The sequence below is a fragment of the Urocampus carinirostris genome, chromosome 10 (genome assembly GCF_059441175.1).
Source record: "Urocampus carinirostris isolate Australia breed hairy pipefish chromosome 10, RoL_Ucar_1.0, whole genome shotgun sequence".
NCBI lineage: Eukaryota > Metazoa > Chordata > Actinopteri > Syngnathiformes > Syngnathidae > Urocampus > Urocampus carinirostris.
This window is the reverse complement of record NC_142358.1, coordinates 10,244,691-10,267,287: the sequence shown is the minus strand read 5'-3', so window position 1 is coordinate 10,267,287 and position 22,597 is coordinate 10,244,691. Positions and strand designations below refer to the sequence as shown.

Below are 22,597 nucleotides of genomic sequence, written 5' to 3'. Positions count from 1 at the left end.
CACTGCTTCACGGACTTCCATTGTGTTCTGTATTCTAAACAGTCTCCTCGCTTTTTTATTTCACAATTCAGTATCTATTGGAATTTCATTTTTTAAATAATAATGTTTATGAGGTTACTTTATTTGTAAAACAAATGCTTGAGCCAGTAAAAAAGCCAAATCAAGTTATTGGTCAAGCTGTTTTGGACTTTAATACCCATTTGGTCTGCTGGATTTATTTTTAGGTCCAATCTTACCTATAGATCCTGTGTTAAATTGTGTAATACCTGTAAAAAAGTAAAGACTTCTATTTCACAGATTTTCATATCACTGGTTATTTTTGGAACGTAACCCCCGCAATGAAACATTGCCCCCCCCAAAAAATATATCTATCTTTCTCGAGCCGCAAAAGATGAAAAGCCTTTTATAATCTTTATAAGAAAGGAAACACATATTGTATCCATCTATTTTTATTGGAAAATATGTCCTGTTTGGTCCTACAGACACCATATATTTTTCTAGTATCAAATATTTTGGGGAAAAGTGCCTGGGAAGCCTCTAGATCCGCATGTGGCTCCAGTGAGAGTTTGCGGGCAAAAAAGTTCAACTTTGTTGGCAATAGAAAGCATCTCCCTCAGCTTTTTGGTGCTCTTGTGTGTCCAAAGTTCACATGATGGCTTTTAGAGAAACTTGACTAAGATGTGCCTATACATAGCGTAGGTTCGTTAAGCTATTTTACCAATGTGCACAACTCAGACCACAGTGTCATTGATGCGCAGGCAGAAATGCATGATGCACGCTGAGAATCCACTAAGTAGTGAAACTGTGATAAGTAATCCGCACTAAAGCAAGGCGTTACTGTTGTGTGGCCTTCTCCTCATCAAGTACGTCTCCATAACTCATTATAACTTCCTTCTATATTATCATTTTTTAGAATTACATCAAACATTTCCAGTGACTGTTTCCATTCATTCAAACATTTGTGTGTTTTTTTTTCTTTCTCCATTTCTGTCTTGTAGATCAATGAACTTAAATTACGGGTAAGGAGTTTCTCAATTGCGTGTTTGTTTTGTTTGTCACTTTGGCAAGGTGACTACAGAGTACATGATTTGAACCTCATTCCTTTTTATTTCTAATAACTGCTGCAGACTTGGAATTTACTAAATTTTTTCCTCTCATGTCATGTCTTGGTAAATGGTCCAAACTCATTGGAGACCAAGACATACTAAACTGACACGACTTTGTGTTCTCCTCTTTTTCTCAAGAGTGTTGCATGTCCATTTCTGATTGACCCTTCCTCCAGAGCAACAGAATGGCTCTGCACACATCTCAAACCAAACCGACTTGAGGTGATCAACCAACAGGTAAATACGACTGATGTAAATAATAATCACATAACTTGCAGAAATAACATTGATAATCTCGCATTTACTATTTACACTTATTTGCATTAAAGGACAGTAACTTCATGACAGCGCTTGAGTTGGCAGTTCGTTTTGGAAAAACGCTCATCATCCAAGAAATGGATGGAGTGGAGCCGGTACTTTACCCACTGTTGAGAAGAGACCTCATTGCACAAGGTACACCTGCACAATGCACAACAAATATCCCTCAAGTGAGCAAATTCACATTTAGCGCCTGAGAGGCAAATAAGCCGCAACACTCTTTTGATTTTCTCATATTATTAAAGGCAAGCCTGGTAGGAGGATTTATTGTTTTTGCTTGGGTTGTATTATTATTTCTTTATCCATATATTTTTTTTCAAAATGAATCAGATCTTTCAGGCACTAAACAAACAAAAAACACAGAACTTGTGAGCACCTGTAAAAATGTACATAATCTCGAGCCATATGGGATACGGCATCACAATGGGGTATACCGGGAGGATACCTGCAGACAGAAAATCCTTACAGAGGGTGATCAACACTGCCCGGATAATTATTGGCTGCTCTATGCCCAGTCAGCACAAGATACCGCAGTTTGGCCAACACCAGTATAAAAGACTTTGACCTCGCGGCCTCTAGCAGACGCTACAGGTCCCTTCACAGCAAGGACTAACAGGCTTAGAAACAGTTTCTTGCCGGCCATCACTACCAGAAACAAGCAGACTAGAAATTTTCTGTAACGTGCACCCTTTATTTTCAATTAGAAATTGGTGCAATTTTTTTCTTTTTCTTGGCTCAAACTAAGAATGTAAGTGTAAAACGTGTTAAAATGTTTGGCCATGTTAAAAATTATTTATTGACAACAAAAACTATGAACACATTACCAAAATAACATTTACAATATTTATTTAATGCCCTTCAAAGTCCGATTAATCATCATATACACCAAAAATTTGTTTCCCTCGTCTCGCCTTTTTTTTTTTCAATCTTTCAGGACGTCCCTTGTCGGGCACTTTTAGTTGTATTTAGGTCTTTCAGGACATCTCTCTGTCATACTATTTTGATTTCATTTATCTATTAGGGCCAGTTTTTGTTATTCCATTCTCTAACATTAGTTTCTGCCACAGTACATTTTCGTCCCGCTGCTTGACTTCCGTGAATTTCAGCATGATCGGCAACTTTGACTTTAAAATAGGCGTCATATTTAGAGCGCTTTCTCTTTCTAGATATTGATAGTAGGATGAAACAGCAAATGCTTAACTACTGGATCGTAGATGTCATGTGGGTCGAGAAATGTGGTTGTATAGAAATCTTTTGAGATTTTGGTCAGCGATATTTTTCACTAAACAATAATTGCGCAATCACACACACCCAAACTTTGAGTTATTTTGTAGGTAAAAAAAAGTGCGTTGTACACGAATAAATACAGTATACAGTAACCCATTGCTAATTCGCGCTTTGGTTGTTGCTGGTTCACTGCTACTCAGATTTTGAACTGAATTGTCTTTATTATTATTAATATCAACATATCGTGCATTGTGTTCTGAGCAGACAGCACACAGCGAATATGATCACAGGGGGTTAGGGAGGATTTTGTGTGTTGGTTGAGCATGACTGCCTGTGTGCGTGACTGTGATAGGCTGATGTAAGCTGTCAGTCAGAAGGGCGGGTGCACAAGCATATGTCTTTTTTTTTACATAATATATTATTAAGATGCACTTACGACAGGCCTGTCCGTTGTAAATATTTTCCCATATATCCTAACATTATTTTTTTAATCTTAAATTTTCTCTTTCAGGTCTTATATGACATGTTTATCCTGTAGTTCCAAGTCTTATGTTGTTATAAACAATGTTCACTACACTGTTAACAATAAAGTTGATGATGAAGAGTCTGTAGTGCCCACACTGCATGTTTGACTGAGTGCTACAAAAATAAGCACACACTTGTAGAAGCCTTCATAACATTTCCTAAAATGTACAGGAAATGAGCTATGCATTTTGAAATGTAAAATTTGGGGCTATTTTGTTCCATTTACAGGTTTATTTCTTGCATTTACCCACAGGCCCAAGATACGTTGTGCAAATCGGAGACAAGGTTATTGATTATAATGAGGACTTCAGGCTCTTCTTGGCCACACGTAATCCTTCTCCCTTCATCCCCCCTGATGCCGTGTCTGTTGTTACGGAGGTCAACTTCACCACCACAAGGGCAGGCCTGCAAGGACAGGTGATCTCTTTTTCGGTTTATCAGTATTAAACTTGCTTCATCTCTATGGAAAACATAGCAGTTATTTTAGAAGAATGATGTCATTGCCATACTCATCCTTGGTTATTGGTGAATAGCTTCTGGCCTTGACCATACAACACGAGAAACCGGAACTAGAGACAGAGAAAACAAGACTGCTTCAACAAGAAGAAGACAAGAAGATACAGCTTGCGCAATTGGAAGAGTCACTGTTGGAGGTACATTGTTTGCAAAGGAGCATGATGCATTTTGCATCTGCTGTACGCTGGGTACAGAATGGCTTTATCATATTAGATGTATGAACGTTACCAATTTTAATCTAATTTATCAGGCAGAAAATGTATAAGACATTCGAAGTCATTTTGAAATAATAGATTATGATTTGGTATTTCATTGTATGTATGTTCCTCATACCCCAGGGTTATGCACAATCCTAATAGCCTTCTTCTGTAATAGAATTAGCGATTCTATGACGCTCTTATATGTAATTAACCAAATCTCTATACCAAAAGGCAAAATTAATGAACTGAAAATTATATGAAGGGTTTTTGGTCACATATTTGCTTCCATCTACTCACAACTGCAATGTGATTTGCTAGATTGGATTGTATGCATATGAGGTCTCCAGCTAAGAACACACGATAATGCGAACAGATGCTTCATTGGACGTTGCTTCTTGTAATCTGTTCATTTCGCCATATTATTACCATTTTCAAATAAACAGACTCAAAATATTATTCCTAATATGGTAGTAAGCCCTCTCCTTTCGATTATAGAGGGTTTGTTCATGCTAGTTTTATTCATGCACAAAGGGCTAAGTTCCATTTAGCTTGAGTCTTCCTCGACACATATATTCCACGTGTCTCACCCTCATCTTTACCACCTGGCGGCCGTTAGAAAAAATACATAAATTAGCCGTATCAGAGCGTAAGTCGCAGGGTTGAAAGTTTGGGAAGAAAAGCGGGGCTTATAGTCCGGATTTTACGCTATATACATTAAAAATCATAAATGTCCGAAAAACAGACCCTTGAAGAACTCCACAGGTAATGCTCTCGAGTATGGAATTGTTGTCACCAATCTGTACGTTTTGAGATCTATTTTGGATATATGATTTTACGATAATGAGCAATTCCTCGTATTCCATATTTCTTTAGCTTTTGAAGTAGTTTATTGTGATTTATTATATCAAAAGGTTTCCTTAATTCTTTGAAATATCAAAGTAATACTGAGGGATGGAAGTTAAAGTTTTTATTGTCAGACTTTTGGATAGAAACGTATTTTGTAAGAGAAACACAAATACTCATTGGCCCTCCAATATTTGATTTTTGTAACAGGTGTTCAATATTCTGTTTACTCCCCTCAGACCTTGGCGACTTCTAAAGGGAATATTTTGGAAAACCGGGAGCTGATAGACAGTCTTAACCAGGCCAAAGCGAGCAGTGCTCTCATCCAGGAGTCACTTCTGGAATCACATCGTCTGCAAGCATCTTTGGACCAGGTATTTTACACACGAAAAAAAAAGTTCCATGGAAATGATTATTATCAGCTCCATCACCAGTGTTGGTCGCATTACTGCATTATTGAGGCACAGTGTACTTGCATTGAAGCCGACCCCTTAGACACATAATAAAGGAAAAAGAAATACAATCTCTACACATACCCGTAGAAGCAGTAAAGCTTGCAACCTTGATAGCTTGCAAGTGAATACTTACCCGAGACACTTCATATCCATATTGGCTTTAGACCACTCAAGATTTATTAGGTAATTCATAGGTCCAACCCAAGACGTTTTTTTCTCAAGGCATGGGTCAATGCAAAGAGAGTATCTCCATGACAAAAAACTCCTATTCTGTGGTTGGTAGACCACCACCATAACTGTAATCGAGGTACTTCGAAGGTATATATTAACTTGCTGGTGATGAGGGAAATGTTACCAATAAGAGGGTGCTGTCACTCATGATCTGCCCTTTGTTAGTAGCAGAGTAACGCACCTTATCGTAACGGCAGATAAATTCTAATATTTTACTCGAAACACATTACAATACCCGTTACCAAGAAAATAATTATGTTACCAGAACGCTTTCTTTTTGAATGCGTTAATCCTAACACCGTCCATCACTGAGGCTAGTTGGCATTTTAACCTGATATCTCCTCACTGTGTCTCAGTGCTTAGCTGGAACCTTGTTTAAAAGTAAACCTTGAAGACCTTAGAGAGGCGAACCGTGCTACTTGCTGTAATATGTCTCAGAGAAATGGAGCCAATTGTTTGCTCCCTGGACTCCATCTCATGCGTGCAATTTTTCTCTGAATATTAAACTCTATTCATCTTTGCTCATTATGTCTGGCCTTTGGGCTACGGTGGGAATAGAGCAATCGGTAGCTTTTTTTGGGACAATCACCCTAACCATCCCCCCCACTATTTCTCAAGTCAGATGTTGTGCCTCAAGGAAAGAACCTGTTTCTCAGACAATCTTTAATAACTTTAATAACAACATTCCTGCATGCCAGAGAGAAATAATTGTTATGTTTGCGTTTATTTGACTTCTGTAAAATTCGAACTATCAGGTGCACCTGATTATAAGCCACACCCACTACATTTTCAAAGGAAAAAAACACTGTACATATATAAGCCGCACCTGACTATAAGCCGCATGTGCCCACATTGAAACATGAGATATTTCACAAAAAAGACACACAAAGAGTTTTAATAATATACGGTACCCTAACCCCTTAATGTTCCAATTGATAAACGTAAACCTGTCCGTACTATGTCACCAGTCACTAAATATGTCATGCCCGGTATTGTTGGAAAGCTTAAACTCTTGGGATTCAAGATATGATATTTCAACATATACTAATCAGAGAAAGATCACAATCAGTCTGAAACAAGATACCCAAAAACTATAAAGCTGAGAAGACTCACCAGTACGTCCCCTGGGCCATCTTCAACTTCTGTGAAAGTCCGCGAAAATGGCTTTGTTATATCAAGGACAATCCATAGAATCCAACTGTGTAAAATATTTATTCCAAAACACACGATATTGCCGTCAGATAAATAGGAATCTGCCCTAAACATTTCTGCTTCTTTTAATCTGTTTTGCCACATTATTTCCGTTTGTAAATAAACACACTGCTAAAATTATACCTAATATGATAGTTAGACCTCCCCTTTCGATTGACACCTTTTCCAAGATGAGCTACTGTTCATGCTAGTTTTATTCTTGCAAAAGGTCAGAGTTACATTTTCCTCGACACATATATTCCATGTGTCTTACTCTAGCCTTTACTGCTCGAGCGCCCCTGGCAGCTGTTAGAAAAAATGCATAAATTGGCCGCATCTTTGCATAAGCCACAGTACTGAAAGCTTGAGAAACATGTTGCGGCTTACAGTCCGAATTTTACAGTAATAACGAATGTAACACAATTGACCTAGTGATGACACGTGTTGTTTTTATTACAGATGTCAGTTAAAGTTATTACATCTTTTTAACCTCTTATATTTTCACACTATAGAACGCACCAAATCACAGGGCACACCCTCCAAAAATCGTGTTTTGTGGTATTCTTTTCATAGTTCAGGTGTCAATCATCATTTGAATCAATCACTATTGCGCACGCTAAATGCAGCGGGTCCTAAATGCGGTATTTTGAAGTCGAGTCGAAGTTTTTGTTTTGTTTTGCTCAATAATTGAACTGAGTTTTTGATTTATTCGATATGGCGCCTCGAAAGGCAGTCTCTAAGCCATGATTTTGCGGTGCCGTGGACCATGGAGCGATGATTCAATGTAGCCACTGCAAGCACTACATTCATTACGAGTGCTCTGGGTTGTCAGTTCAGGACCTAAGCCTCGCGATTCAAGATAAACAAGCTACTTACATCTGCAAGTCCTGCGTCCCCGGCTTATCCGCTGATGATAAGGATTCTTACGCCTCTCTGAGTAGCTCTGGAACGGTGTTCACCTACGTGGATAGCACTCCAGTACCTTTATCCGGGTCGTCTGGGCCGTGCGGTGCCCTGAACTCTGCTGATTTGGTCTCCACTGTCCGTGAAACCGTGAAGGCCATGGTACCAACTCTGGTCCGAGAGATTATGACGCAGATGATGCCAGAAGTTGCCAAAATGTAGACTAGCCTAATGGAGGAAATGCTAGCAAAGGAGGCTAGGAAGCATAATCTCGTGGTGGTTGGAGCAAAGACACGTCGAGAAAATGGTGAAGCTGTTCAGGATACCCAGCTCTTTCAGGAAGTCGCCGAAGCAGTTCCGGGAGTAGAGAAACAAGACATTCTGGAAGTTTTTCGTGATGGAAGGCCGAGGAATGATGGTAAACCCAGGATTGTGAAGATCTGATTCCGGAATACAAGGTCAAGGCTGGCGTTTCTCCGTGGATTCAATCGGGTGAAAAGTACCTTCCCGACGTTGTCTTCTGGATTTGTTCGTCCAGATATGACACCAAAAGAAAGGGAACGCGACAGGGAACTACAGGACGAACTTAAGCGCCGTCGGGACGAAGGTGAAGTAAACATTTTTATACGGGACGGGAAAATTATTGTCAAGCCGGGAAATGCCCAAGGTCGCCTTCGCCTTTATTGAACAGCCCCTTGATTCATCTCATTAATGCCCAATGTTTGACTTCTAAGGCAGATGACTTGGTCTCGTACATCAATTTCTACACCCCTGATATTTTGGCAATTACAGAAACTTGGTACTCCGCTGGTGACACAGGGCCAACTATAGCGAAATATCATACCATTAGAACTGATCGAAAAAATGCTCAACATGGAGGAGTTTTGCTCATGACTTCTCATGGTATATCTGTGTTTTTCCTGTCGCTAATTATCAATTTGATAGAATTGAGTTATTGAGTTGTGATATTCTTATTTCTTTGGTGAAGCTGAGAATAGTGCTTGTATATCGCTCTGGTCTGAGCTCTTTTCAGGCCAACGTCGCTATGTTCGAACATCTGAATTCTATTTTTGATACTAAATTGCAAATTCTACTTATGGGTGATTTTAACTTTCCTGACCTTCACCACAGTTTTCTTCAAATTTCTGATACTAATGTAACTTCAATGTTCAAAAACTTGGTTTCAAATGCAGGTTTCTTTCAGCATGTCGATAAACCAACCACGGGGTCCAACGTATTAGACCTTGTGTTTTCCACTGACAGATATCTGATTAAAAACATTGACGTTGGGCCGAGTTTCTCTACCAGTGATCACGATTCTGTTACTTTCCAACTTAACCTGGCTCTTAAAAAAGACACCACTGCTCAGAATTACATAAATTTTAAAGACTGTGATCTTCATGGCATGAGATACTTTCTGTCCAGTGTCAACTGGTATCTCTTATTTGATAATTGTGGGAATATTGAAGAAATGTGGGCAATATTTAAATCTGTTGTTTACACTTTGATATCTGTATACGTACCCTCAGTTGCTATTACACCTCACATCAACCGGGATATAGCTGAATTGCATAGCCGAAAGCAGTTTATTCACAAGCTTTATAAACGTGATCAGTTGGCATACTTGGAAAGTTATCAAGATGCTTCAAGGGAACTGCGGAGGGCCATCAGGCGGGAAAGGGTGGCTGAGGAAAATAAAGTTTTAGAGGCTAATAATACTCGTAAATTCTTTTCATACATCAACCGTAAACTAATTTGTAGGGCATCTATTCCCAACCTGAAGGCATCTGACGGTACCGTTGCTACAGATAATGCTGACAATGTCCGTATATTAAATGATCAGTATGCCAGTGTTTTTGGTCGTGACAATGGTGTTTCACCCGACTTTCCCAGCAGAACTTCAGCTGTTCTAAATTCTGTGGAACTTTCAAAGGAGTTAATTCATAGATACTTGATAAAACTTCCCAGCAAATTTTCAGCCGGCCCTGACAAAATTCCAAATTTCTTGCTTAAAAAGCTAGCTGACTTTTTATGTGAACCATTATTTTACCTGTTCTCTGGATCTTTTGAGGATTCACAGGTGCCTGAGGACTGGCTTAGTGCTATTGTCATACCGATTTTTAAAGGGGGAGCACAACAAGTGCAGCCAACTATAGACCAGTTAGCTTGACTAGCTGCGTCTGTAAAGTGTTTGAGAAAATTATCTCAGATGCCATATGGAAATTTATACAGGAGCACAATCTTTTTACGTTTAAGCAACATGGGTTTAGGTCCGGACATTCTACCATGACTAACTTAATAGCTCATTTGAATAATATTACCAGTATGTTTTTTGTTCACAATATGGCTGGTCATGTTGTTTACTTTGATAAAGTGTCTCATCACAAGCTTTTACTAAAACTGAAATGCTATGGTATTAGTGGAAAACTGCTTGAATGGATAACTGCATATTTGTCAAATCGTAAACAATGCGTAAAAAATGATGATGTTCTTTCAGCGTGGTCGGAAGTTTGTAGTGGGGTACCGCAGGGCTCAGTACTAGGACCATTATTATTTCTGTTTTTTGTGAACGACCTACCTGAGGCCATTTAAAGTAGTGACATCTCAATTTTTGCCGATGATGCTAAACTGTCGGCTTTCTTACAAAAAACCCAGGTTGCAGGAACAATTGATTCTCTCCAAAATGACATTAAATCAGTTTTTCTTTGGTCCGAAAAGTGGCAACTGCAACTGTCATCTCATTAATGCTTAGCACAGTCGGTTTTTCATGGTTCTGTTCCGCTGTATAACATAATGATCATGATTTGCATGTTGTTACTGAACATAAGGATCTGGGTGTCACTCTTACTTCAAACCTACAGTTTATCACGCATATCGCCAAAATTACCAACAAAGCCAATGACATAGCATCAAACATTTACACTTTTACAACAAGAACCCAGCATTCTTAGTTCGAATGTTTTGCGTTTATGTTAGACCCGGGTTAGAATATAACAGCGTTGTGTGGAACCCTTACTTACTCAAGGAAGGAGTTCAACGACGGTATACGAAGCGGATACCTGGGATGCACAACTTGTCATATCCGGAAAGACTACAAAGACTGAACTTGGACTTTTTGGAGCTCCGAAGAATTCGATTTGATTTAATTTTTGTGTTCAAAGTACTGCATGGAATGATCGATGTGACTTTTGATCAATTTTTTGAGTTCTGTCGTGTTGATGGTTTACGTGGTCACAGATATAAGTTACGGGTGCCTAGACCTACCAGCAACTTGCATGGAAACTTTATTTCTTTCAGGATACCAAAAATTTGGAATTTTTTGCCTGACCGGGTTATTAGTGCAAATACGGTGCAAACCTTTAAGCAAAGGTTGGCAGAAGTAGATTTGTCAAATTTTCTTAGGGGAGGGGGCGTAAGGTGACCATATTTGGCCATGATCACTCTCAGCATTAGTTTTTTTTTCTTTGTGTCATGTTTTGATTAATGTATCCAACAATACCTTCAATAAACATTTCACATCTTTATAAAGTGCATCGGACTTAATTGTGCATGAAATTAAAAATACAGTAAGAGCTAGAGTTTCGCTGAAAAGTGCTGTATTTGCGCATTGATTTATCAGAATATATCACTGATCACAATTGCAAACAATTGCATAACTTTGAATGCAACAGGAATTGAACCCAGATCAGCGCCACTTTCAATTATTAGCCACTAGCAACACTCTGCAGGAGTAATTGTTTAAATGGTGGAATCTCAAACACCACTAATGTTAATGCTAACATTATTGTCAGCTGACATGTCTGTCATAGCTAATATTGATTATTTCAAATATTTTTACAAATATGATTCATTTATATGTTAACTGCCTAACAACTCAATTAATTTCAATTAATTTATTTGAATCCTTTGACAGAAGTTGATCCACAATTTACTACTTGATAAGGTGACCATAAAAGTCAACAGGATGATGCATACTTCTTATTTGCATTTGAATTTACTTCTATAAATCTTTAATAGACACATACACATGCACACAGAGGCAAACACCTCCCTCCGCATATTTTCTTTTCATGCATTTGTTTGGATTTCAGGAACGGGATGCCTATTTGCCCCTCGCTGAGAGTGCGAGCAAGATGTATTTTGTCATCACAGACCTGTCCAAGATCGACAACATGTACCGCTTCAGCCTTGGTTCTTTTCTTCGCCTTTTCATAAGGGCGCTTCAGGCCAAGAAGGTGACACAGCTGTTCACATCAATTGCATTCCTGATAACATACAAGGCCTTGTGTGATTGTTCTCGAATACATTCATGAGGTAGAATTTTTTTGGAGGCTTTTGTACAGTGCCCTTCATTTTACTTGCACCTCTGATTAACATGTTTTCTTAATTTTTGATACAATCAATCGTTTTTTTTTTTCTCTAAAAATGAAAATGCACCATTTTATTAACAAGAGCACACCTGCACAGCGAGTGTGTCTCGGGCCTTAATTCAGGGCTGTCAAACTCATTTGAGCTCACTGGCCACATGATAGAAGAAAATCTTTCTTGTGTCCTGACTAGTCAAGTCGAGTCATGTTTATTTGTATAGCCCTTAATTACAAGAAGTCTCAAAGGGCCGCACAGACTACAGAATACTATTAGAATATAATAGAATGGAATAGAATAGAATACACTTTTATTGTCATTGTTACAAAATGGGTTAAACATATTGTGACAACGAAATTGGGCGTGGCACTCCAGTATCACATTTAACAGTTAGGATAAAAGAAAACAAAGAAGATAAAGGAACAAAGAAGATAAGGTTTTTACAGGTATTACACCATCTTCTTCAGATTCAGATTCAGATCTACTTTATTGTCATTCTAGTACACGTGTATACAGAACGAAATGTCGATACATCTGACCCGCACAGTTTCCTCGAATGTACAGATATAAGTAAAAGTTGTATTGTATTATGGCTACGTATAGTATTTTACCATAATGCCGATAGTGCAAGAGGAATAGCTAACCAGATGTGCAAAATGGGCAGTCAGGTTAACAAGTCAGGTAAACAGTAACAGTAACACTGTAACAATAACGCTTTAAGTACAATAGTGCAGAGAGCAAATGTGCAAGGAGTGGCAAGCTATAAAGAACTGCCAGTAGTGCAAAAAGTCAGATTAGCAGCCGTTTAGATTTGGTTGACTATATGTTAGATTGACCATTTAACAGTCTAATGGCCAGGGGGACTAGACTACTGCGGAACCTGGTGGTCCTGCACCGCACACTGCAGTACCTCTTCCCAGAGGCTAGCAGAGTGAACAGTCCATGATGGGGGTGAGAGGGGTCCCCGATAATGTTCTTAGCATGGGATAGGCAGCGCTTCTGGCCAATGTCCTGAATGGAGGGAAGTGTAGTCCCGATTATTTTCTCTGCTGTCCTCGTTACCCTCCTCACGCTACCCCAGTCGGTAGCGCTGCAGCCTCCACACCACACAGAGATACAGCTGGTCAGGATACTCTCTATGGTGCCCCTGTAGAATGTGATGAGGGAGGGTGGGGGCAGGTGGGCTCTCCTCATCCTCCGCAGGAAGTACAGGCGCTGCTGTGCCCTCTTGACCAGTGATGCAGTGTTCACGGACCAGGTGAGTTTGTTTGTAATGTGCACCCCTAGGAACTTGATACTGCTGACAACCTCCACAGCCTTGTTGTTGATGCAAAGTGGGGCATGGTTGGGCTGGTTTTTCCTAAAGTCGACAATGATCTCTTTAGTTTTGTCAACATTCAGGACCAGGCTGTTGTCCCTGCACCAGGCCACCAACTGCTCCACCTCCTCTCTGTAGGCCAGGTCGTTGTCGTCCCTGATGAGGCCCACCACTGTTGTGTCGTCAGCATACTTCACGATGTGGTTTGTGGCGGACCTAGGGACGCAGTCGTGTGTCATCAAGGTGAACAGCAAGGGGCTCAGGACACAGCCTTGGGGGGAGCCCGTGCTGAGGTAGATGACATCTGAGATGTGCTGACCTATCCGCACTGATTGGGGTCTGTCACTGAGGAAGTCCAGCAGCCAGTTCCGCAGGGGGGTGTTGAAACCCAGGAGTCTCATTTTGTCTACCAGATGTTGTGGGATGATGGTGTTGAATGCTGAACTGAAGTCCAGGAACAGCATCCGCACATGGGTGTTCTTCTCCTCTAGGTGTGTCAGGCTCAGGTGAAGCGCAGAGGAGATGGCATCCCCGGTGGAGCGGTTTGTCCGGTAGGCAAACTGAAAGGGGTCGAATGAGGAGGGGAGACTGGAGGTGATGTGCTCTTTAACCAGTCTCTCAAAGCACTTCATTATGATAGGAGTCAGTGCAACGGGCCGGTAATCGTTGAATGATAATATCTGGGGTTTCTTTGGCACAGGGATGATGTTGGCGATTTTGAAGCATGATGGTACTGTGGCTTGGTCTAGCGAGGTGTTGAAAATGTCTGTTAGTACACAAACCAGCTGATCGGCGCACTCCCTAAGTATCCGCCCCGGAATGTTGTCCGGGCCTGGAGCCTTCCTTGTGTTGACCCCTCTCAGGGTCTTTCTCACGTTGGTTGAGTCCAGGTGGAGTTCTGATGTGAAACCTACATGAGGGCAATAAAAAAAAACTCAAGAACTTCAGCATGGCTAAAAAAAACAAACGAGAGAGAGAAAGAAAGGGAAAAAGATAGCGAAAAAGAGAAATAGAGAGAGAGAAGATACAGAAAGATGGTGAGAAAGAGAATAAAAAGCAGAGTCACTGAGCGAGAAAGAGAAATTAGAAAGAGGGAGACAAAGAGAAAAAAGAGAAGGACAAGAGAAAAAGAGAAAGACAAGAAAAACACATAGAGAGAGGGAAGAGAAAAAGAGGGACAGAAAGAGAGAAGCAGAGAAAGAATAAAAGAGAAAGTGAGAAGCAGAATAAAAGAAAGTAAAAATTAAGAGAGAGAAAAAGACAGAAACAAAGAGAGAAAACAAGAGAAAGCAAAAGAAAAAATGAGAATAATTAAGAGAAAGGAAGTGAGGCAAAGAGAGAGAAAGAGAAAGAACGAGGGAGGGAGAAAGCCAGATAAAACAGAAAGAGAAAAAATAATGGTAGAAACAGAGAAACAGACAAAAATGAGGGAAAGAAAGAAAAAAGAGAGAAGTAATCCAATTTTCTGTGAGTGCCGTCTAGATTTTACAAAATCAAGTAGACAATTTTAAAACTGCAGCTTGTTTTTCTCTTGTGCTCCTTTCAGTGATGTCTTGCGGGCCAGATTGGCGGACCTCATCCGGCCCGCTGGCCGCATAATTGTCATACATTCTCTTCAACTTTTCATGTCTCATATTCGCATATGATTCCGTATGCTGCAGGGCGCAGCAGATACTGAAGCCAGAATCTTTGCATTGGAAGCAAGCTTGAAGAATATGGTGTATGAATATGTCTGTCGTTCCCTTTTCAAGGTAATCCATAAATCTAGCCACACTTATTTGTATCCGAAATGCCTTTCAAGATGACGTATGTTTTTGATGTTGGTTTTTAATAAATAAATTTATACTGTTACTCAGTGTAATTTATATATGCCTTCTTAGTTATGTATTTTTGGGTTGTTGCTATTTATAATCCTTAAAATACGGTTATTATAATGTCGGATATGAGTTTAATCTTCATTGCTTTGACAAAAGCTAGAAAATATTTCAAAGAGATTCTTATTCAGTTCTACCTTTTTTGTGTCTGATATTGCTCACAAATTTCGGTCAATGTCTTTTGTTTGTTTTTATTTCACCAGAACCTGCTTTGAGAAATGTCACAGAATATACAGTGTATTGTTGTTTAAGATTTAGAGAGAGAGAGATTCAACAAAATTATTTTGATATCACCACAATGTAAAATATATATTAGTCATTGATCAATTGTTCAAACTAATTCATTCTGAAATCATTAAATAAAAGACAATGTACTTTTACGGAAAGGAACGATGTAAGTTAAATGAATGCTGACATAAACCATCAATCTAGTATTTACACTTGATTGTTTACCTTTTCATTTATTTTTTTCAATTAGAATAGTAGCTGCTGTCCGTTATTGACTAGGTCTGTTTATCATCAATAAGCAATCGCTCTTGGAGTCCTTCCAAAGATGTTTGCCTTGAATAAATATGATATGCATACTAAACATATCTTTTGAATATTTCAATTTGGCTTTCATATATTGATGATTTCATACAAAAAGTAAATCAACATATATGTAGATGTTAATATTTTATGCTGAGGGTTTTCGATTGCTTAAACGTCAGAATAATCATTCACAAAAAAACAAATCTGATGGTATCCTGTATGAGGACCTTATTCTGCATTTTTCATAATTACCCGTTTGTTTTGCAGGCTGACCAGTTAATGTTTGCGATTCACTTCACCAAGGGCATATACCCCGATTTCTTCCATGAGAATGTAAGTATGCTATTGATTATATTTCTTAAAGATGATATTCTTAATATCCTACATAAGAACTCGTATCTAATTTGAACACAATTTATTCACCAAAATGAGCTTTAACGACAAATTTTCCATAGGAGTGGGAGGTGTTCGTTGGTTCCATTGTTGGGGAAATGTTCAAACAAGAGGTACATTTTTTTGTCTCTGTAAAACTAGAACACACTTTGGCCTATTCTGTAGATCAGCTTTCCCACTGCGTTTCCCCTACAATTAGGAGATCCCGTCTTGGATTGATCAGGAGAGACACAGAGCAGTTGCGGTTTTCAAGGTATGCACAAACACAGCTTTAGTAAAGAAAAAGTTAAAAGGATTACCGTATTTATTCGTGTATCACGCACATTCGTGTACAACGCGCACACTTAATTTTGATTAAATTAATAAACGGCATCGATTTTCATTTCACTTCTTCTAAGTTCGAACTAAGCATTGTAATTGAAACATTTTAAATAAGTACAGCCACAAATAAAATCATTTATTAACAACCTAAACTATGAACAAAACACCACTATTAAATTCACAATTTATTTATTAAATGTCCTCTAATGTGCGATTCATCATCAGATACACAAAAGAGTTGTTTCCCTTGTCGTGGTTTTTTTTGTGTTTACAGTAATCCTTTACTGTATTGCGGTTTATTTACCCCGATTTTTGCTACTTTGCGGATTTCCTTTGGGCATTGTGTTCTGCATTTTGATTGGCAAAACAGAAGAAAATGCCTTCTGTCGCTACCAAAATTGGACATCTAGACCCGCTAAACTTGCTCTGCAGCCACCTGCGGATCTTTGGTTCCCCTAGTGCAGGGGCCGGAAACCTTTTTGACTGAGAGAGCCATAAAAGCACAATTTTTGGAAATTTGTTTCAGTGAGAGCCATATAGTATGTTTTAAGACTGAATTCAATTAAATGTGAGCATAACAAGCTTCTTAATTTATTATTTTAAATAATGTTGTTATAATACTCACCATTAATGCGACTTCTGGTGCTGCATGGATTTGCTGATGGTTTTGTAGTTTGGTTGGTACTTGGTGAGTTTAAGCTTTATGCAGGCATTGAGGCTTTCATCCGGTAAACGTGATGGTAGGTTGGACTTGATGTTTTTGAGATGTGAAAATGACTGCTCACATGAATACGTCGATCCAAACATTCTCAATACACAAATACTCACACGCCTTAGTGTGTGGTATGTGACTGGAAGCGCGGTCCAAGTTTTGAGAATCAGCTCGTCTTCGGGTTCATTTCTGCTTGCTCGCCAACTCCGCTTTCTGTCGTGCACTTCTTTCCAACTCTTCATTCAGTGATTTGAACTTGTTCATCCACATCTTCAATGCGAAGGCAGCATGGCGTGTGTCGAAGTGCCGCTTTACATTCAACCGTTTCATTGATGCAATTTTGTCATTGCAAATTAGGCATACCTCTCCACAAAGGCAAATTCTTTGGTCCATTTGTCCTGAAATGTACGATATTCATCATCTTTTTTTCGTTTCGCCATCTTCTTCGTCGAAGGGTTAGCTTTGAGCTAATTACCAACGGCCAAGTGCCAAGAGATGCAAAAGGGGGCGTGTACCTGTGCCCCCAGCAACGGTCCAGTATTGGCCAACGTAGGGTATTATCATCCAATTAAACTAATAGACAATCGCTCATGCAACCGGAACTCTGCACAAGACATGAGCAGTATAAAATCGATGGATGGATTTAAATGAACGATAATTTTTTTTTAAACCCAAATCTGCGAGCCAGATTTGCGAGCCATATATTATCATCAAAAGAGCCACATCTGGCTCGCGAGCCATAGGTTCCCGACCCCTGCCCTAGTGGATCCCAGGCGCTTTTTTAAAAATGATTGATAATTTGAAAATATATAGTTTCTGTGGGCAGCACGGCAAAGCAGTGGTTAGCGTGTGTGCGGCACTGTTCTGAGGTCATGAGATCGAACCTTCCTGTGTGGAGTTTGCATGTTCTCCCCGTGCTTGCATGGGTTTCCTCCGGGCACTCCAATTTCCTACCACATTCTAAAAACATGCACGTCAGGTTAATTGGTCGGTCCAAATTGTCCCTAGGTGTGAATGAGCGAGTGAGTTGTCTGTCTCTGTGTGCGCTGCTACTGGCTGGCAATCAGTTCAGGGTGTCCCCTGCCCACTGCCCGAAGACAGCTGGTGCAGATAATAAATGGATGGATGGTTTCTATAGGATAAAACAGGGAGGTAAATGCAGTTTTCCATTACAACTACATGGTGGCGGCAAAATATTATGTCAAGTAAAGTGGATTGTTTTCTTAATCCATACAGTTGCACAATGCAAAAGGAAATGTATTTCCAAAATTATAATTTGACGGTACCATTTTTTGTTTCGATAATGTGCAGTACTTTTATTTGTTAAAGGTGGTGTATGTAACTTTTAAAATATTCTACTTGCTGACACCATCTTCTGGCTGAAATTTTAATTGCAGTTCCTAATGTTGCGCGTGCAACTATGTGATTTCCCTAAGTGCGCTCAAATAAATACTTCCTTTTTCATCTTTTTGGGGGTTTGGACTGTATTTAAAACAGGTCAAGTAAATTGATGTTTTTTTTGTATAGCCCTAATCACAAGGAGTCTCAAAGGGTTGCACAGACCACAGATTATTGCAAACTACAGAATATTATTACACATCCCCTGATCCAAAACCTACATGAGGGCAAGGAAAACTTAAAAACCTCAACCTGAGGGGAACGAAGAAACCTGGAAAGGAGCGCACGTGAGGTAATCCCTCTTCCAGGATGACCAGGCTACAATACACAGATCTTGGCAACATGAAATATAGGTCATTCGCAAGCTATGGAGTAGAAGTGTGTTTTAAGCCTAGATTTAAACAGTTCCACTGAGGTTGCAGATCGAATCTCATGGGGCAGATCATTCCACAGCACCGGGGCCTGAATGGAGGACGCTCTCGAACCTGCGGATCTCTTCTTGGCTATTGGGATCACTAGTAGACGAGCATTTTCAGAGTGAAGGTTCTGGACCACAACATAGAGGGAAACAGTTCTTTGCTTACTTTTACGATTTTCATCCTACACTTTAAGAAAACCACGTGGTCGTGATTTAACCCCTGCGAAAAACGTGGGATTACTGTAGTTATACCTTCATGAAGACTGATAAAATCCAATGCCTTTACTACCATAAAAAGTGTTCATCTTTCATACTTGCCATGTATAAGCAATATTTGTCACTAAAGATAATATATGTTTAGTTTGTCTTTTTCCCCCTTGTAATTACCATTTTTTTTTGCTGGACATCCTTTTCAGGCTACATTCACATCTCTCTATCAGTCCTTGTGTTTGAGTGACCCCGACCTATGGCTCTCCTTTGCACGAAGCTCACAGTGCGAGCAAGAAATCCCGTCCTCCATAGCGAAGAAAATTACTCCCTTCCAGCAGGTCAGATTTCACTCGGATAAAATTGTTTTAATCCTGGTGGTATTAAAAGTGTGTTCCAAACGCTTACATGTATGTATTGCAACTAAGTAATGGTTTTTGCCAAATTTAAAACACTCAGGTTGTGCACTGTGGTTAAATGAAACAGAGCATTTCTTTTATAAAATTCCTGTTTTATTCCAAAATCAACATTGCGGTGAGTCAGTATAACATTAGCTCTTTAAATAAATCTTTAGTTCTCAAAAAGCCATCCAATTCTACCATGAAACTTTGTTTTCACTCAAAAAACATCAAAAGCAGTTATATAACTCAAACACTGTAGAAAACCGTATTGTGCTCTCATTTTACTGTATTTTTGTTTTTCTAGATGGCACAAGGACAAGGAATTGAAACAAGTGTTTTATATGAGAATTGATATGTCGGATTACTCATTTTAAGAATATTTTTTTCCCAAGATCAGTAGAAAACAATTCTGGAGATAAGAAAATTGATATACCATATGCTTATTCAGATAGATTTGCTCATTTTATTTTCTTATTTTGTTAGAAAAATAAATGGTGAATTGAGTAAATCAAGCAACATACCTGGTAATACCCTAAATAAGCAACATTTTGTGACAATCGAGTAAGGACCTATGCAATACAATTGTCATATGAACATCATGTTGCGGTGAGTGTCACTGTATTGTGAGAAAGTAATTGACAAGGGTGTTAACAGAGGGCGGCACGGGTGGTCCCAGTCCACAGATATGCTCTGCCCACCCAAAGAAAACTGTATGTAGGAAAAATAAAACAAAAAAAAGGGGACAAAGAAAAAGGGAAAATAAATACCAAAAGAAAAAGAGCGAAAAAATAAGTAAAAAGCCAGGAAAAAAGAAACAAGAAAGAAGGGAAACATAAATACAAACAAAGAAAAATGAAAGCAGTAAATAAGAAAAAAGTCAGATTTTTGGGGGTCCCTTGATCAATATATTACCAATAATAATGTAATATATGCACAAAATGGATTAAGATTTTTTTTTAAAAAAAATAAATTACTCTACTTAATTATAATAGCAAGTATTTTTTCACTCTCCAGTGACAAACTATGGTTATCGCGCCGCAAAACAGGTCATGGGTTCAAATCCAGCTTCCAGCCGTCCTGTGTGGAGTTTGCATGTTCTCCCCGCTGGGATGGGCTCCAGTACCCCTGCGACCCTAAGCGGTGGATAAGCAGTGCAGATAATAATAATAAATTAAAAACAGGGACCAATATTTTATATCGCTTTAATTCTCAAAAGAAAAAATGAATACAACAGAAATGTTAAAAAAATTACGATTGTTATACTATGATACAAAAAGAATACAGAACAGAAAGGCTACTGCAGAAATACTACCACCGTATTAGTACAAAAAAATTAGAATACAGAAATACTACGAAATATTACAGAACTACTACTACAGAAATAAAAATACAAAATAATACTACAAAAATGCTACAGAAATACAACAAAATAATACGACAGATATACGGCTACAGTTATTCTACAAACATTCTACAAAATAAATACAGGAAAAATACTTTAGAAATACTATAACAGAAATACTGTATAACAGAAATACTAGAAAAATACAACAAACTCCAACTACAGTAATACTACAGTTATACGACAAAAATTATAAAAAATACTCAAAGATTCTACAGTAATACTACAAAACGAAAGTGCTTAAAACAGGGACCTAATATATTTTTGTTGCCTTAGTTTGGGGCATTTCAGAAATAATTTGATGAAACTAATCTATTTAAAAACAAATGTAAAATCAAATATAACATTCATGAATATTCATTCATGAATGCAAAAATGAAAAAAAAAAGAACTGGATCGAGTATTTTCGATATAACTTTATATCGAAAATAGTCGATTTAGTTAAACTAAAACCTTTTCTTATGTAGAAAGATTTATTTGGGCAGTGGAATTTTTTAAAATCAGCATTTTTTTTTTGTATACTATAGTCATGGCCATTGATTTTATTATGTTTATTGTTTAGTAGACACTCAAGTTGAGAAGATGTCAATGGACGTTGAACCTGCAAGGAGAACACGGGAGACAACCGAAACATTTTCCTAAAACCGTACCCCGAGCTTTTTCTTTTCATTAAATATCCTAGGTTACAAAAACCAGATCTGCACTAAAAGGTGTGGGAATAGAAAAAAACAGCAAAATTATTGGCCAATAGTAACAATGATGTAAACAGTCCATAATAGTCAACAGTGGACATTAATAGTCAAAATAAAGAACTGGCATCCTAAGCAATATCCTTTGCAGGTATGCAATGTTAAAATCAGAATAACATTATCACACTTTAAAGCATCGCTTTATTTTCTTCATTTTTTGACGTACTAGGTGTTTGAATACCGTGTCAAAAGTTTAGCTTCTTCTATCTTCCCTCCAGCTGTTATTGGTTCAGGCGACCCGACCCGATCGACTCCAGAGCGCCATGACAGCATTTGCCTCACAGGCATTAGGTAAGTGTTTTTATTTCTGACTTACTCATGAGTCCTGTAATTTGTCAATAGTCATACCAGGTCAGTATCCTCACAAAGTTCAATATTACATGTTTGCCTCCACTAATTAGAAAAATATTTGAAGACATTACACTGTGATATAAAATTGTTTCTTGCAGTACTGTCACTTACAAAAAACTGCCATGGTAATAACAAAATGAACCGATTCTTTCAGACTATTAGCACCACTTATGACTAAAGTTGGGCACGTTACTGATACAAACTTTATTCGTTGCAGTTATCCATCCATCCATCCATTATCTGCACCGTTTATCCTCAGTAGGGTCGCGGGGGGTGCTGGAGCCCATCCCAGCTATCTCCGGGCAGTGGGCAGGGGACACCCTGAACTGGTTGCCAGCCAGTCGCAGGGCACACAGGGACAGACAATTCGCTCGCTCAGTCACTCTTAGGGACAATTTGGACCAGCTAATTAACCTGACATGCATGTTTTGGAATGTGGGAGGAAACCGGAGTGCCCGGAGGAAACCCACGCAAGCACGGGGGCAACATGCAAACTCATTACGGGAGGTTTGATCTCACGACCTCAGAACTGTGCAGCACACGCGCTAACCACTGCGCTGCCGTGCTGCCCTCGTTGCAGTTACTAAACTGTAAGTCTGTTCTTGAGGATTAAATAAATACACAAAGGTTTTTACTTTGATG

The 22,597-nt window shown here is 38.9% G+C and overlaps 1 protein-coding gene across 1 annotated transcript in view; it reads left to right on the top strand.

Annotated features, from left to right (window-relative positions):
- The window catches only part of dync2h1 (dynein cytoplasmic 2 heavy chain 1), a 166,120-nt gene that overhangs the window by 103,990 nt on the left and 39,533 nt on the right, over positions 1-22,597 (top strand). The window contains exons 68-80 of the mRNA XM_088345324.1: positions 999-1,019; positions 1,245-1,343; positions 1,436-1,559; positions 3,430-3,593; positions 3,710-3,829; positions 4,975-5,109; positions 11,607-11,750; positions 14,860-14,949; positions 15,871-15,936; positions 16,059-16,109; positions 16,196-16,249; positions 19,262-19,393; positions 21,823-21,895. Coding sequence (XP_088201450.1) covers positions 999-1,019; positions 1,245-1,343; positions 1,436-1,559; positions 3,430-3,593; positions 3,710-3,829; positions 4,975-5,109; positions 11,607-11,750; positions 14,860-14,949; positions 15,871-15,936; positions 16,059-16,109; positions 16,196-16,249; positions 19,262-19,393; positions 21,823-21,895 — 1,273 coding nt within the window. The remainder of the gene's footprint in view (positions 1-998; positions 1,020-1,244; positions 1,344-1,435; positions 1,560-3,429; positions 3,594-3,709; positions 3,830-4,974; positions 5,110-11,606; positions 11,751-14,859; positions 14,950-15,870; positions 15,937-16,058; positions 16,110-16,195; positions 16,250-19,261; positions 19,394-21,822; positions 21,896-22,597) is intronic.